Below are 14,589 nucleotides of genomic sequence, written 5' to 3' on the forward strand. Positions count from 1 at the left end.
ATGTCATTGCTGAATATCTGGCTATCTTTCCACACAGTCCCCATTACGGTTGGCAGTGCTCAGGCTTTTCTGGTTTTCACAGAGCATCTGATGTTCTTTCAAGTAAACTTTTATCTGCACACAGAGCAGAGGGCACATTTAAGATCTGTCGCTTGACAGTCAAACTGATATATAAGAGGTGGTAGTTAGCCAAAGTGCAGAAGGATATGTAATATATTATTTGTGTCTTTCGGTAAAGCCACATAGATAGAAAAAATAATCATAACAATATCACGACGTTTCAATCGCAACACAAGCAATCGTCTTCAGGTGAAGAAAGAGGGGGAAATCTGCCGAGGCAGGCTATATATAAAGGTTTAGAGATGGGCAGGGCAGCTAATGTTAATGTAGGAGAGGTCTCCGTAACATGCAGTTGGTCTACACCAATCAAAGAGCTGTTTATAAAGGTTTAGAGATGGGCGGGGCAGCTAATGTTAATATAGGAGAGGTCTCCGTAACCTGCAGTAGGTCTACACCAATCAATGAGCTGTTTAAAAAGGTTTAGAGATGGGCGGGGCAGCTAATGTTAATGTAGGAGAGGTACTACGGAGCTGTGGGGGGTGACCATTGTATTGTGAGATATTAGCATGTAAATGTAAGAAATTTGAAGCTCGACAAGAGCTCGGACAGTGCAGTGGCCACATGGAGGTGGAAATAAATGGCAAGCCGCCATTTACTAACACAGCTAACGGTGGCTGTTTACCCTGATGACGATTGCTTGTGTTGCAATCGAAACGTCGTGATGTTGATATATTTTTTTTATTTTTTCATTCACTTTATTTTTGTTATTTTATTGTTATTATTTTTTCTATCTATGTGACTTTACCGAAAGAACCATAGAATATACATCTAATGAAACTGCCATTGTGTTTAACCATTAGTCTTATTTGAACTTCTGCTCTGATGTAATTTAGTTTGGCTTTGGAGGTAGCTGTCTGCTTGTAAAGGTGATCCCTGTGAAGTTTTTGTTCTTTGAGGATTAGATGAATATATTTCTCATTGTCATTGAACCAGTGCTTTTGCTGTCCCAGGACGGTCAAAGAAGCATCGGGCACTGACGTTTTAAAATTATTCCATGTTGCCTTCAGTTGATTCGGTTTGTGTTTCTGTACCAAGGGCAACTATTGTAGCAATTTCCAGCGGGGTTTGCATTTCGACAGACGAGCTACTTAGGAAGAAAAGGAGCTTGTTTCCTTCTGGGAAAGGTTATATGCAAGTTGCAGACAGTTTTGACAAGTGGTCTGTTGAACACTCAGGACCACGCAAAGCTCAAGTGTTCAGGATGTCTTTCAAGTCCTTTGACGGGTTATGGTGTAGTAAAAATGTGGTAATGCTTGGATCTGGGGTACATCCATGTAAATATGTGCTTATCCGGTTGGTAGAAATGTCCGTGATTGACAGTTCGTGATGCGTGCAAAAGTTAAACAGTAGCTCACCATTTGCATTGCTGTTACATTTACCGACTGTGCCAAGAATGGTTTTGGAAGTTGCTGCCAATTCACGCATTAAAGTCGCCAAGTATAAGCAGCATGTCCAATTGTGGGATACAGAGTCCATGACACAATTTAGCATGGAGCAGAACTCTTCTTTGCTCTCATCTGAGTGTGTCATTGTTGACGCATCCACTTATCAGTGTTAAATTGCGCTCCTTAGAGGGAAACGGATAGTTACGAGTCTTTCAGTGATTTTTAGGTCGTGAGTTGAGTTTGTCCACTATAATCTTTGGTTCTATTGGTAAAGTCACGTAGGTAGAAAAAAAAATCCGCTGTCGCCGTTTATGGCAAAAGCCACACCAGCATCTCTCATTTCCCCACGTGTCTTCTCTCTAATTTGTCCCTGTCCCTCCAGTCTTGTCTCTTGGAGGGCTGTGATATGAATACGATGACGAGCTAGTTCATAGAAGTAACCCTGTTAAGTAGTGTCCGGACATTCCAAGTAGCACTCGTCATCTTTACTTTTCTGCATTTCTTATCACACGTTTGAAGGCTAGTTGGCTGCGGCTTGCCAACCAGATTTTGAAATGAGTGAGCTTTCTTTACCCAACATTTTATTGGGGCTCCCCTCTTGAGGGCAGGCAGTGCTCTCCCTGAATAGGCCTGCCCGGATTCCCAGACTGCTGCTTCAAACTATTGTCGTTCATTTAACGAGTCTGCGACCGTAACATCTGAGCTGCCTGTATGCAGCTTTTGTTAACAGTTCCCAGCTCCTCAAGCCTGCCGCCACCGGAATTTCTCTGCTCTCCACGCCTTTCACGGTGGTTTAGAGGAAGCTGCTGTTGTGCCACCAGCTACCCTCTCTCTGGTCTCATATATTCTGGTCTAGTGGTAGACACAGAGTATAACGACTGAGCGATCCATGAGTTGTCCCGCAGTAGGCACTAACTGTCCTTTGCGCTGCCATCCGTCGACTCCGTTGGTGGTGTTCTTCCGCATGCCAACCAGATGCAATGCCTTTGACCTATAAGGTTCATCTGCCAGAATCATCAACCAGTGCCCTGCTGCCGACGCCAACACCTTCGCCGTGACCGTGGCAGGGGGGCAAAGTGGGTGCTGGGACTTGCCCAAGGGCCGCCTGGGAGCTAACGGAAGGAATGGGTGCCCGAAAGTCCCATTCGTAAGTCGTGGCCCACGCCGATGCCCACACCGATGCCCACAGTAATGCAAACAAAGGTCCCCCCCGTGTAGCCTTAACAGACTGTAGGGACAAGTGCTGTTAGCGAGCACCTATAAAGGCCGGCACGGCATACCAGGGGGTTGGATGCCAACACCACGCCCGGCCGCCTGTCTCCCGAGTGGCGATGTTTTTCCGCACCGCAGCAGGTACTCATTTGAGGCCGAGTCGACCTAGGGGAGGCGCAGGTACCGGTTCAGATAATCGTCACTGGTGTTGGCCGTCAGCGGGAACCGAACCCGGGTCAAGCAGGTTCATAGCGCAGCGTAGCGCTAACCGCTACACTACCGTAATGCACACACAGCAGCAACACAGTCACAATAACGCAACATTGTTTGAGAATGTATAGGAGGGTGTGTTGTGTGTGATGGATGAACTTAGTGGGTGGGAGGTGAGCAGCGGTCCACTCCACCGGTTGCAGACAACCCAGCAGCACAAACACCTGCCATGGAAGGACCTCTCTCAAGCAGGAGCCACTCCACGGGATCTTCAGAGCGAACTCCGTCCCCTTTAACTGAAAAAGGGGATGGAATGCATTAATTTATAACAAATGTATAATACTGTATTAAAGAACTTCGCTTTGAGGCTGATCTTGACACTGCTGGCACCAGTCGGTAAATTCACACAGCTGTGTTTGTTGTTATTATACTCACCTGCACACTCACACACCTGTACACTCACCTGTACACTCACCCACCTGTACACTCACTCACCAGCACAATCAACTCACCTGTACACGCATTCACCAATATACTCACCTGTACACTAACCTGTACTTACCTTCCCTACACTAACCTGTACTTACCTTCCCTCCAACACACCTTTAAGAACCGTCTCACTCACGGCAGGGTCCCTTTAAGAACCCCCCGTACAAGACCGTTACGCCAGTGTAGCCGGTCTAACCAGGTAATATACAATAACTACGATAAGATTTAAATCCATGTGCAAACTAGGATCACGTAAATATACATTTCTGAACTTATCGGGCCACCACTTAATCCAGCAGTTTCTTAAATAACCAAATGTTAAAATATTTGCTCGTTACTTAAATCTTAAGACCGAAACACACCGATGTGGACGTTCCCTCCCATAGCACCGACATTTTAAAATAGAATAAACTCTACTTTACTTTTCATTCACTTTATTTACTACTTCCTTTCTTATGCTATCCGTTGCAATTTACTTTGCTCTCAGTCGGTGTTAGCGGCGGAGGGCGTGACGGGTTTCTTTTTTCATTCCTATTGCTGTTTGCAATTAAATATTGGCACATGAAATAAAGATTGATTGGTGGGGGGGGGGGGGCGCACCTCCAAGGCCACAGGTCTGGGAGGCCGGTAGTCAGCGATGCGGGACAATGCACGGGTCGTTCATGACGGTGTGGGGACAAGCCATGGCGGGAGGAAGAGCGTGGTAGCCTAGAAATTATTTCATAGTCACTCAGCCAGGCGGCCGCAACAGCGCATCTGAACGCACGCGAGGTGTGGAGGTCACAGACTCCAGGATTCAGTTTTCTACTCGTCTAAAGAGCCTTGGCACCGTATTCGACCAGAATATTTGGTTTGATCACCACGTGCAGAATATAGTCAGGTCCTGCAATTTTAATATCAGGGCTCTACGACGCATTCGGCCACTATTGGAGTCGTGACGTAGCCTACACTCGGTGGCTCACTACTCTACGGGACGTCTGGCAAAAACATTAGCAAACTACAGTGTGTACAAAATTAATTGGCACGTGTCATGACGGGTACTCGAAGATCCGACAATGTCCGTCTGGTGAGCTGCATTGGCTTTCGGTTGCTGAACAAAGAAATTAGGTCACACTCAAACAGTGTGTAATCGTGTACTTTCAGGTGCCCTTCTGCGGCCGTCTGGAACACTCTTCCTTCCGATATTAGGGAGCCATTGGAGCTATGTACTTTTAAATATAGATTGCACACTCGTTTCTTTAAAACTGCTTTTTTATATCTTTGTCCTTCCCCACACCTCCGATTAGCACGGTTGGCTACGTACGGTGCAAAATAAGTTCAACATACATACGGACAGGCCCTCGTATCGCACAACTAACAAAACCTGGGGCTGAGGAATATCGCCTGTTCTTGGAACTTGTAGGACCAGAGCCAATTTTCAACTGGCAGTGTGGGTGCTACACGAGCTTGAAGAGTCTACAAAGAGCTGGTGCCAATTCTGGAGCACCTGCAACGAGCGCAATACATGGGACGTCCATCAGACCCACAAGCCCGTGTGGTATTAGGATTGGGCACCGCTCAACGTACACCACGTAGTGCAAGTCTCAAATCAGTTTCATCAGACCGGTCTAAAAGATTTGATGTGGTCATAATGCCCTAAGATTAGTGATCTCCAATGACCCACGCTCAATTTCGCCTGCGCCGTTTGCGTCACGACTTTGTTGTCGGCCGTTGCTAGTTTACACATCAGCTCACTGGATTAAATATTACCTTTTTTAGAGGATTCACATACCGCATCGCTTCCACATTAATGCTTTATCCGATTAGCGAACGGACGCAAGGGTCAGCCACAGGTTCGCCTATGTTCGTTTACATCCTGGATCTGGGTGACTGTCCCAACTCGAGGAGCCACCGCAGACAGCGTTTATATTTGGCTCGGACACGGAGCCCGGCACCACAGTGACCTGCGTTCAAATCCAGGCAGGTGCCTGCGATTAAACCGCCTTCAAGTGTACAGTCCATAATCTCAGCCTGGTTCATTACAAGCAAACCTATCGGGACAGGTCACACCGTTCAGTTTCTCACAAGCAGAATCAGGCTTGTTTGAACAAATTCTGAACTGCCAGAACTGTATAGGCAAAGACCCAATTCCGTTACATTATATAAAAAGTAGCCGTTTACAGTGTTGATTGCGCAAATCGCAATCAACGGGTATTGGCGGCTATGCACGTCGCCTGTTATCCAGCACCGCAGAAACGGCGAGGGTTGGTGGATCGCACACATTCTGCTCCCTTTCCATGGGCATCAAAGAGCCATAACCCTGGCTCGCCAGAAAGCGCTACAGCAAGTTGAACAGTCTACATTTGTTCTACCTGCATGGGAATGAACGCTGCCCCCCCCCCCGCCCCGTCGTGCGCATGGGTTTACACCCACATATAAACATTAATTGGCCAGTAACGCCTTCATATAAAGTGGACCGCAGAGCTTGGGAAGAAATTTGGTGCCAGCTCACGACCCGACCACTGCCTTCCTGCTCGTCTGTGGTTCCTTCTCGGAGTCGGCCTCTCGTCGAGAACGAGCAGACACTGCGTGGCGGCCAGAAGTTTAGAAGCCGAGATTATGAATACAAACTGACAGACGCCAGCAGCAACGAGGAAGATGGCGTGAGAAGAGTCGACTCGTGAAGACTCAAGGGCTCGGAATGTCGCGCAGCAATTTTATTGAAGGTGAAGTTTATTGACAGTCCCAGGGCGAGTTAATCCAGCCCGCATTTCTAATTCAAGTCGCAGTCTTAAAGTAGTCAACAACATCCCGGGGAATCTGACGCGGTGTTAAGTCGATGGAATTCAGAGCCACCAAAAGCTATCATTAAATCTTGATGCGAGGGGGCACGCAAACCTTCCCCCCGCCGCCTTCCCGATATACACACACAACCCATCACCACGTTAAGTCTTCCTCAGTGCAGGTTCTAGTGACGTTACGAACGAATCGGAGGCAGTGCCTTTTAGGCGTGCCAATTTCGTCTCGTCAGGCAGGCAGTCGCGCCACGGTCTCCGGATAGCAGCAAGCGGAGCTGTCGTCGCGCTCAAGGATTTTCGTCTGCGTGGAATTGGACTAAAGTAAACACTTTCATGGGCAGAAATATTTTCATCGCTAACCTCTTGAACGAGATGTAAAATGGCACGAGGTGAAGTGACCATCATTGCCCCCCTACAAAAATCATCATTTATCGTGTGATAGACAGAAGAGTGAGGCTCATTCTTAGCCATGGCCTGGCTCTGGCTCGGGGTTAAGCAAGCCAGCTCAAAGCCATGTGCACTTAACTTGAGCCAGCTCCCAATGGTCCCAGCCAAGTTCAGGGTTTCCATGATGCCAATCAAAGCCACGGCTGAACCGCTTACTCCTGCGTCTTGGAAGCAGCCGGGAGGCTCGAGACGGAGCTGTGACTAAGAATAAAGCGCCAAGCGCTTGCGAGAGTTCGTTAGAGTGTGGAGAGCATGAGCAAGGCGAGGAGACAGATGGGGAGTGCATGGAGGGGGTATAAAGTCGTCGGTGCCGCCATCATTTGACCTCGCCGCAGTCGGTAATCTCCACGCGACCCTTGACATCTCCCTTGCTCGAGCCCAGCTTCTCCATCTTCTTCACGATGTCCATGCCGCTTGTCACGTGACCAAACACCACGTGCTTCCCGTCCAGCCTGGGCACAGGCACAACAGACAAAGGATCCCCTGTGTAGCCTTCATAGACTTGGAGAAAGTGCTGTTCGCGAGTAGCACATATGAAGGCCGTGACGGCACACGAGGGGCTGGGTGGCCAGCACCACGCCTGGCTGCATGTGTCCCCAATGCTCTTTTACACAAGCCGCAACCAGGTACTTTTTGAGGGCCGAGTCGCCCTAGGGGAGGCCCAAGATCGGTTCAGATAATCGTTACAGTTATTGGTCGCAAACGGGAATCAAACTTGGATAACTGGGCTCGGAGCACAGCGTGCTCACCACTCACACGCACGCACCCTGGGCTGTTAGACAAACGAGTTACACAACAGCCGCCATTCGCCACTCCATGGTGGTGACCACCACGGTGTTTGTGCCAGGCCATGTGAAGTGTCGAAGGCTCACTGACAGGTCAAGTGACAGACCCAGGTCCCATGGGTTGACAGACTGAGATGACCGGCAGATGCACCAGCCATGCCCCCCCGACTGTGCAAACTTTCATTTTATCCACCCAGCAATTCGCTCGTTGTTGTGAGCATCCCTCCTTTGCCCTCCGTTGTTGCTGGAGGGCGACTGCCTCCAACTGCACAACAAACTCTTTCACGAGCCTCCTCCAGAGGTTGATCTTGACACCACTGATACCAGTCTTCGGCAGGTCCATTCAGCTCCACATTATCCTGTCCCACATCAGTCCATCTCTCCTCCCGCCCGTGCAACGCCCCATTTGGCCCCCACTATCCAGCCGAACAAAAGCTGTTTAGGGCATGCGGTGGCCGGGCATGCGGGCTACATGACCCAGCCAACGCAGCCTTGTTTGCCGGAGGAGCTCACCGATGGAACTGTCCAGATCTTTCAAGAACGTGAGCTCCTCACACAATCCAACCTGGTTAAACCCAGGATGGATCGTAGGCAGACCAGCTTGAATGTTTCTAACTAGTGCAGATGTTATATTTGAGGGGTCCACATTTCTGTGGCTGAGAATACCCAAAGTTTCGTGTGGAGCGACAAACCAGGTAACTTCTAAACAGTGTTACACAGCCAATGAAAAGTCCTCTGCTGTCAAAAACCAGAACTGTTCTGACGACAGAGGTCTCACTCTGGTTTCACGAGTTACACACGCGATCACACACACACACACACATGCACTCTCACCAGTTTGTAAGTTCCGTGCAGATAAAGAACTGGGATCCATTTGTGTTTTTCCCAGCATTTGCCATCGACAGTATACCTGCACACGAACACACCCAGAGCGTTATAGACAAAGACACCCCATAGAGCAGGGGTTAGGAACCTTTGTTCTGCCAAGGGCCATTTGGGTATTTATAACATTCACGGGCCATACAAAATTAAATTATGTTGCTATGAAAAAAGCTCCTAGATTTATTGAATTTCGAGTCGTGCGGTTGCCTTGGCAGGGCTAGATGAAATTATTTCGCGGGCCTTACACGGCCCACAGGCCGGACGTTCCCGACCCCTGCGGAATTAGAGCCTCTAACAGGCTGCTGGAGCAAGTTAGTGAGCACCTATAGACGCTAGCACAGCACATCAGTGGGTGGGTCTCCAGCACCAAACCCAGCCGTTTTTTTTCTACCCCAATGCTGATGTTTTCACACTACATCAGGCACACATTGAAGCCTTAGTTGACCTAGAGGACACCTTAGAATGTTCAGATAATCACTGCCACTGATGTTGGCCATGAGCGGGAATGGAACTCGGAGTTTGTAGTAAAGTGCGCTAATCACTGCACTATCGCTCCCCACATACGCACAGATAGAATAAAATACACACACAGAATATTCTAGACGGACGCACGCACCCATGCCCACACACAATGTATATTAGTGTGTCAATGTGTTTAGTAGCGCGTGTGTATTGGTGCATACCAGGGTGTGTTACCGTGTTGAGCGCGTGTAAGTTGGTGTGTTAGCGCATGCTGCTCACCGGGCCCCGTGTGCTTGAGAATGAAGTTCTCGTCACGGAACGTCGTGCCATAAATGGATACTCCACCCGTACCATTATTCCGGGTGAAGTCTCCACCCTATGCGCACACACGCATACATATGTAATACACGCACAGCGCACACACACGTACACATGAACAACGGCTGCCAACCGTGCTTATCGGAGGTGTGGGGAATTGGAGGTCCATGTTTAGCCACCTAGCCATACAGAAGCTGCTTGGGCATACAGGCGACTTGACCCAGCCACCGCAGCCTTGCTTGCCGGAGGAGCTCACTGATGGGAATGGGTCCAAAGCTTTCAAGGAATTGAGCTTCACACAATCTAGCCTGGTTAAACCCAGGATGGGTCATAGGCAGGCCAGCCCGAATGCTCCTCACTGGTACAGATCTTCTTTAAGAGGGGTCCACGTTTTGCAAGCGTAGAGAAGCAAGGGCATGACTGTGGCCGAGAAGACCCAGAGCTTCGCATGGAGCGACAGACCAGGTGGCTTCCACACAGTGTGACGCAGCTAATGCGGGTGCATGTGCACATGTGGACGCGGCATGTGTCTTTGTGCACACTGGTGTACGTGTGCGAGTTCTTGTGTGTACGTGTGAATGTGTGTGAACGTGGTGTCACCGTGCCTGGCACATGAAATTGGGGATGATTCGGTGGAAGATGGAGCCCTTGTATCCAAAGCCATGCTCCCCCGTACACAGTGCACGGAAATTCTCTAACACGCACACAGAGACAAAAGACACATACATATACATGCACACAAAGCTCCCCCTATAGCCTGTAGACTTTTGTGCTGTTAGTGAGCAGCACCAATGATGGCCGGCACGGCACACAAGGAGGTGGTCAACACTACACCCGGCCGCCAATGTTTTCACACTGCACCAGGTACTCATTTATGGCCGAGTCAACCTAAGAGAGGCCCAGGACCGGTTCAGATCATTAATCATCACCGGCGTTGGTTGCTGCGAGGGGGAATCGAACTCGGCTTGTAGCCAGGTTCGGAGTGCAGCACTAACTACTACACTACCGCTCCACACAAACCACACACTCATGCACGCAATACACACACACACACAAGTTCTCACACACTCACAAAGATAGCAATCCCCTGATTAGCTTACACAGGTTGTTAGCAAACTCGTACTCGCGCACACGCTCGCTCACCTGCGGTCTTGGGCACCACGTCAGCTCTCAACTGAAACAGAGCCGAGAAAATTATGTTAATTAGTGTAACGGCGGTGAGAGCAGTACGAAGGGTGCATGCTGGCAATTACATCCTGACGCGAAAACACACGCAGGGTAGAGACATCATCACGTTGATCTACATCCAGCAGTGGGCAGACCGTGATGATTACACTGAGAGACAGAAAGAGGAATGTATGGATCAGAGAACGCACGCAGGTCCGAGACATCGTCACATTGACCACTAACAGTGGACAGACCACGACTCTTGGAGAGGATGGGGAGGCTTTCATCCTGCAGTGAGGCAGACTGATGATCCAGTACTATTCTATAGCTACCCTCGTTACTATTGCCATGAGCTTCAAGTTTAATAACCCCCCGCGCCCAGCCATACCTACCCACACCTCTCTGCTTCTTCCCTCACACTGCTCCACTTAGGAATTCCCTCCGATTGCCTATCTTCCCAAGTTGTCATACAAGCGTACAAGAAACGTGTTAATACTCATCTATCACACCTTCGGGAGTGATGCGTGTTGCTGGCCGCTTGGCATTTTGGACCTGTGGGCCTGTGCTCCGCAACTGATTCAGAAAAAAAATCGAACTCCATTCTCCCCCCACTACTCCCCACCCCGTCTACCCCCTTACCCACACCACCCCCCGCACCTCAAACGTGATTCTGCCGAGTGGGCCCGAGTCTGCCGACACGTCCATGAAGACCACGGGGTTCGCTGTGGGAGGCTGAGGGGCCCCGTGGGCCCAGCGGCCCGTGGTGGCCCCCACCGTGCTGGTACCCAGCATGGGCCGCACCATGGCGCCCAGCAAAGATGAGGCCGCTGGTCGGCAGAGCAACGGTCGGCATAGTGACGCCATGGAAACCTGGCGGGGAGGGTAAACGGTGAAGAATTGTGTTAAATCGAGGCATATTCAGACACGGGTAAAGACTCCCTCCCCCCCCCCCCAGACTCGTGCAGAGATCCCAGACTCTTCAAGGAGACACCCCCCAGGCTTGTGCAGAGACCCATACAGTTACGTAGAGTCCCATATGCATGAGACTTGGATATTGAAATAGACCTAGGCGAGACATTGGCATTCAAAATGTATTGCTATCTAAGGATACTGTATCTAAACTGGACCCAAAGAACGACCAACGTAGAAGTAAGAAGAAGATTGCACACAGAAGACAAACTAATGCAGTGATTGAGAAGGAAACTGGCACTATTTGGACACACATGTAGGATGAACAGGAAAATTAAAAGTGTGTCGTTCAGAAAAATGGAAGAAACTGGAAAGAGAGGAAGACCGAACAGAGAATGGCTTGATGACGACATGAGAGATTGGTGCCAAAAAGATGTGGGCACTACTTGGCACAAGACAGCAGAAAGTGGAAACGAATGACAAAATGTACAGTGGACGGGCCTTCATCCAGCAGTGGAATTTAAAATAACAATGATATTCCACAATCAGAATATTTATACTGGAGGAATCAGATAAGCTACAAAGCTTTGTTTTTTTTTTTACAGATGTCCAGAAGGGGCGGGTTCGGAAAAAACGATAGAAAAAATCACGATAGGCGTGAAAAGTATAGGAAAGGTACGGAAAAACACTTAAAATGTACAAATAAAACGGAAGTATTTTTATCTTACCGGGTAAAGCCCCCCAGAAGTATTAACTTATTTTTCAGAAAAGACCTGGCTAGGGGCGGAGCCACGGGGGGGGGGGGGGCTGGGAAAGTCGGTAATCGGGATAGCCGGATATCCGGCTGCTGCAAAATGCTGCAGGCTGCCACCTTGTGATGCCCTGCAGGCTGCCACCTTGTGCTGCCCTGCAGGCTGCTTTAGCGGCAGCATTTCGAACTTATAAGCCACATCAGCGGCTCCGACCTATTAATAAACTCCGCGTTCAAATCCAATAAAATGTGTTTTATACATTTGTGCCGCCCATTGGAAAACATAAACACTGGATATCTCAGAATATTGAAGTCAGCCCCCCCCAAAGTCAAAATCCTGGCTCCGCCCCTGGACCTGGCCACAAATGATAGCTCAACAGAGCGGGCTTATCACGTGGACATTTACAGCAGCAAAACAATTTTAATAATCCCAACGCAATGTTTCTAAATTAGAGAAAAACCGGAGGAAAAAATAAATCCACGCCACCACGTGGAGCGAGTGGTGACATGCTCCAGGCGACGGAGCGTTGGTTGCAGAGGTTAACGGTTCGAACCTGGCACGCCACCCTGGTAAATACTGCAGTCGTATTAACCGCAGTAATACTACACGCCGCCCGCTTCACTCGCAGTGGACGTTAAAGATCCCGTGACGTCGCTCCCAAGAGGAGACCACCGTGCCCCGGCGTCACGAATCCAAATTTGAAACAAACGACACCGCAAATCCACTCAATTGGGTTCACAAACAGCAGCAAGCATCGCTCCCCTACTGCGTAAAACTTGGCAGGACGCCTCAAGAGTCTCGGTGGAACTGTTCGGAGTAAACAAGCGGAATCGGCAGCATTATTAATGCCGCTCGGATGCTCCCACAGTGGCGCAGTGGTCTTGCAATGCAGAGGTTCGCAGAACCGATTCCATCTCCCGGCGCGGCAGTCCAAACGGTGGACTGACCTCACCGCCTCCTGCAGCAGCAGCAGCAGGAATGGGTTGCACAACCACCACCACCAGTTAGGTCGGTGATTGGCAGGTCGCAGATGGTGGGGTAAAGTGTTGGTTACTCCCAACTCTCTGGTGACAACGTAGTGGAAGAGTAGGCCACATGCACTCCGGAGCGCCCTCTGGTGTGGCGTGAGCGATCACTTGCAAGATCCCGGAGCCTTGAGCTGGATTAAAGGCCTCCCCCACACTATGCGAGTTGGTTGGCAAGGGTGGAGATTGATTATACTTCACCACGCTGGTCAATGGGGGATAGGACGGTGAAGGATTGTGGGTAGGCTGCACAGATGTGTACGATGCGATACAGAAGCGACCCCTAAACATTCACAGCAAATGAGCCCAATTAGTGCCCAAATACTCCCTCCCTCATCATTGTCACAGCCTAACGATCACGCCAAGATATCGTGATTTTATTTCACCAGGTAAGGCCCACCGAAGCGACTAGACCACAAATGATGGCCCAACGAAGCGGCTTGTGTCACAAGGAAACGTAGAGCAGCAAAAACAAACCAAACAAAAACTCTTAAACGTGACGTTTCTAAATGTAGAGGGAGCCAACTCGGAGGAGTCCGGAGAGAAATGTAAATGTTAGCGTGAACGCACAGACACACGCAGCAGGCGCATGGGTGGACATGGACCCCACGACCTCCTGCGTACCAGGCAAGGGAGACAACATCTCACCACTTCGTGGCGCAATTAGCATCGTGCCTCGAGGCATCACGGGCAGGCACCCCTCCCTCCAAGGGGGTCACAGACAAGAGGCCCCGCTCCACAAGACCCTCACCTCCCCCTCCACGCAGAGCGGGGGGCCACGGGGCTCGAACACCCACGTGGTTGCTGCGACCTTCACACGGCCCTGAATGAAGAGGGGAAGGGGGGAGAGGAATCGCTTCGCTTCGCTTCGCCTCCCCCCCGCCCCACGCTGAGGGAGCTCCCCTTCCCTTGCGTTCTCCACTGCTGGATGAGACTCACCCCACACACGCCCAGCACACAAGCCTCAATCGCCCGCCGCTCGCTCACCCTGAGTCGTCACGCGGGCCCGGAACGTGGATGCGCCAGGCGTGGCCCCCGGAACGAGAATTTATAGGCCCGGGGAGGTGCCCCGGAGCGTGAATTAAACGACGCCAGGCCCCGGAACGTGAATTAATCATATATATGTGTTGCCCATGACGGTCACAGTGAATGATTTAATATCGGTATCGTGATCAATTACAATGCAGAGCGATTGAGATTGGACAATGATATGCTTATCAACATCATCAGCACCACCATCAGCCATGATCAATCAACTGCTGAGTGAAGGCCTCGGGAAAGCCGTAGATTTCAGATTTCATCGATCCATCTCCTCCTCGGTGCACGTTCCCTCCCTTGGCTGCCACGGGTCCCTTACGTTGTGGCGAGCTTCGGGGCCACTTCCTGGAGTCGTGGAGTTCTTCCTTTGCTAGTACCGGTACATTTCATTAAATCTTTCTGACCCGCTCCGACTATACATCTGTGACAAAAAAAGAGCTTCATAGCTAAATCGGATTTATCCAGGATAAATAAAGATTCTGATTCATGTGCCTCGTCGGCAGAGACGCTCCTGCAACATGAATTGTTAGGCAACACCGTGGGCCCCGGAATATGATTTCCTCACCACAAAGGAGGGAGGGGGACCCCGGAACGTCTATTATTGGGCAACT

At 50.1% G+C, this 14,589-nt stretch overlaps 1 protein-coding gene across 3 annotated transcripts; it reads right to left on the reverse strand.

The window, feature by feature from the left end:
- Positions 1–6,097: 6,097 nt before the first annotated feature.
- On the reverse strand, positions 6,098–14,032 carry LOC116944510 (peptidyl-prolyl cis-trans isomerase A-like). 3 transcript variants are annotated; one of them, XM_032958169.2, is made up of 7 exons: positions 13,928–14,032; positions 10,912–11,124; positions 10,231–10,261; positions 9,693–9,781; positions 9,049–9,145; positions 8,260–8,335; positions 6,098–7,092 (listed from the first exon to the last, which is right to left on the reverse strand). In XM_032958169.2, exons 2-7 carry the CDS (start codon positions 11,116–11,118, stop codon positions 6,957–6,959), a joined length of 636 nt encoding a protein of 211 aa, XP_032814060.1. In that variant the 5' UTR covers positions 11,119–11,124; positions 13,928–14,032; the 3' UTR covers positions 6,098–6,956. The 3 variants fall into 3 exon arrangements, with proteins under 3 accessions (XP_032814060.1, XP_032814061.1, XP_032814062.1); XM_032958170.2 differs by having other exon boundaries at positions 13,880–13,967; XM_032958171.2 differs by lacking the exon at positions 13,928–14,032 and adding an exon at positions 13,692–13,716.
- Between the last annotated feature and the right edge of the window lie 557 nt (positions 14,033–14,589).

This window comes from Petromyzon marinus, chromosome 21, assembly GCF_048934315.1.
Source record: "Petromyzon marinus isolate PM22_M1 ecotype Great Lakes invasive population chromosome 21, UKy_Petmar_22M1.pri1.0, whole genome shotgun sequence".
Taxonomy (NCBI): Eukaryota; Metazoa; Chordata; class Hyperoartia; order Petromyzontiformes; family Petromyzontidae; genus Petromyzon; species Petromyzon marinus.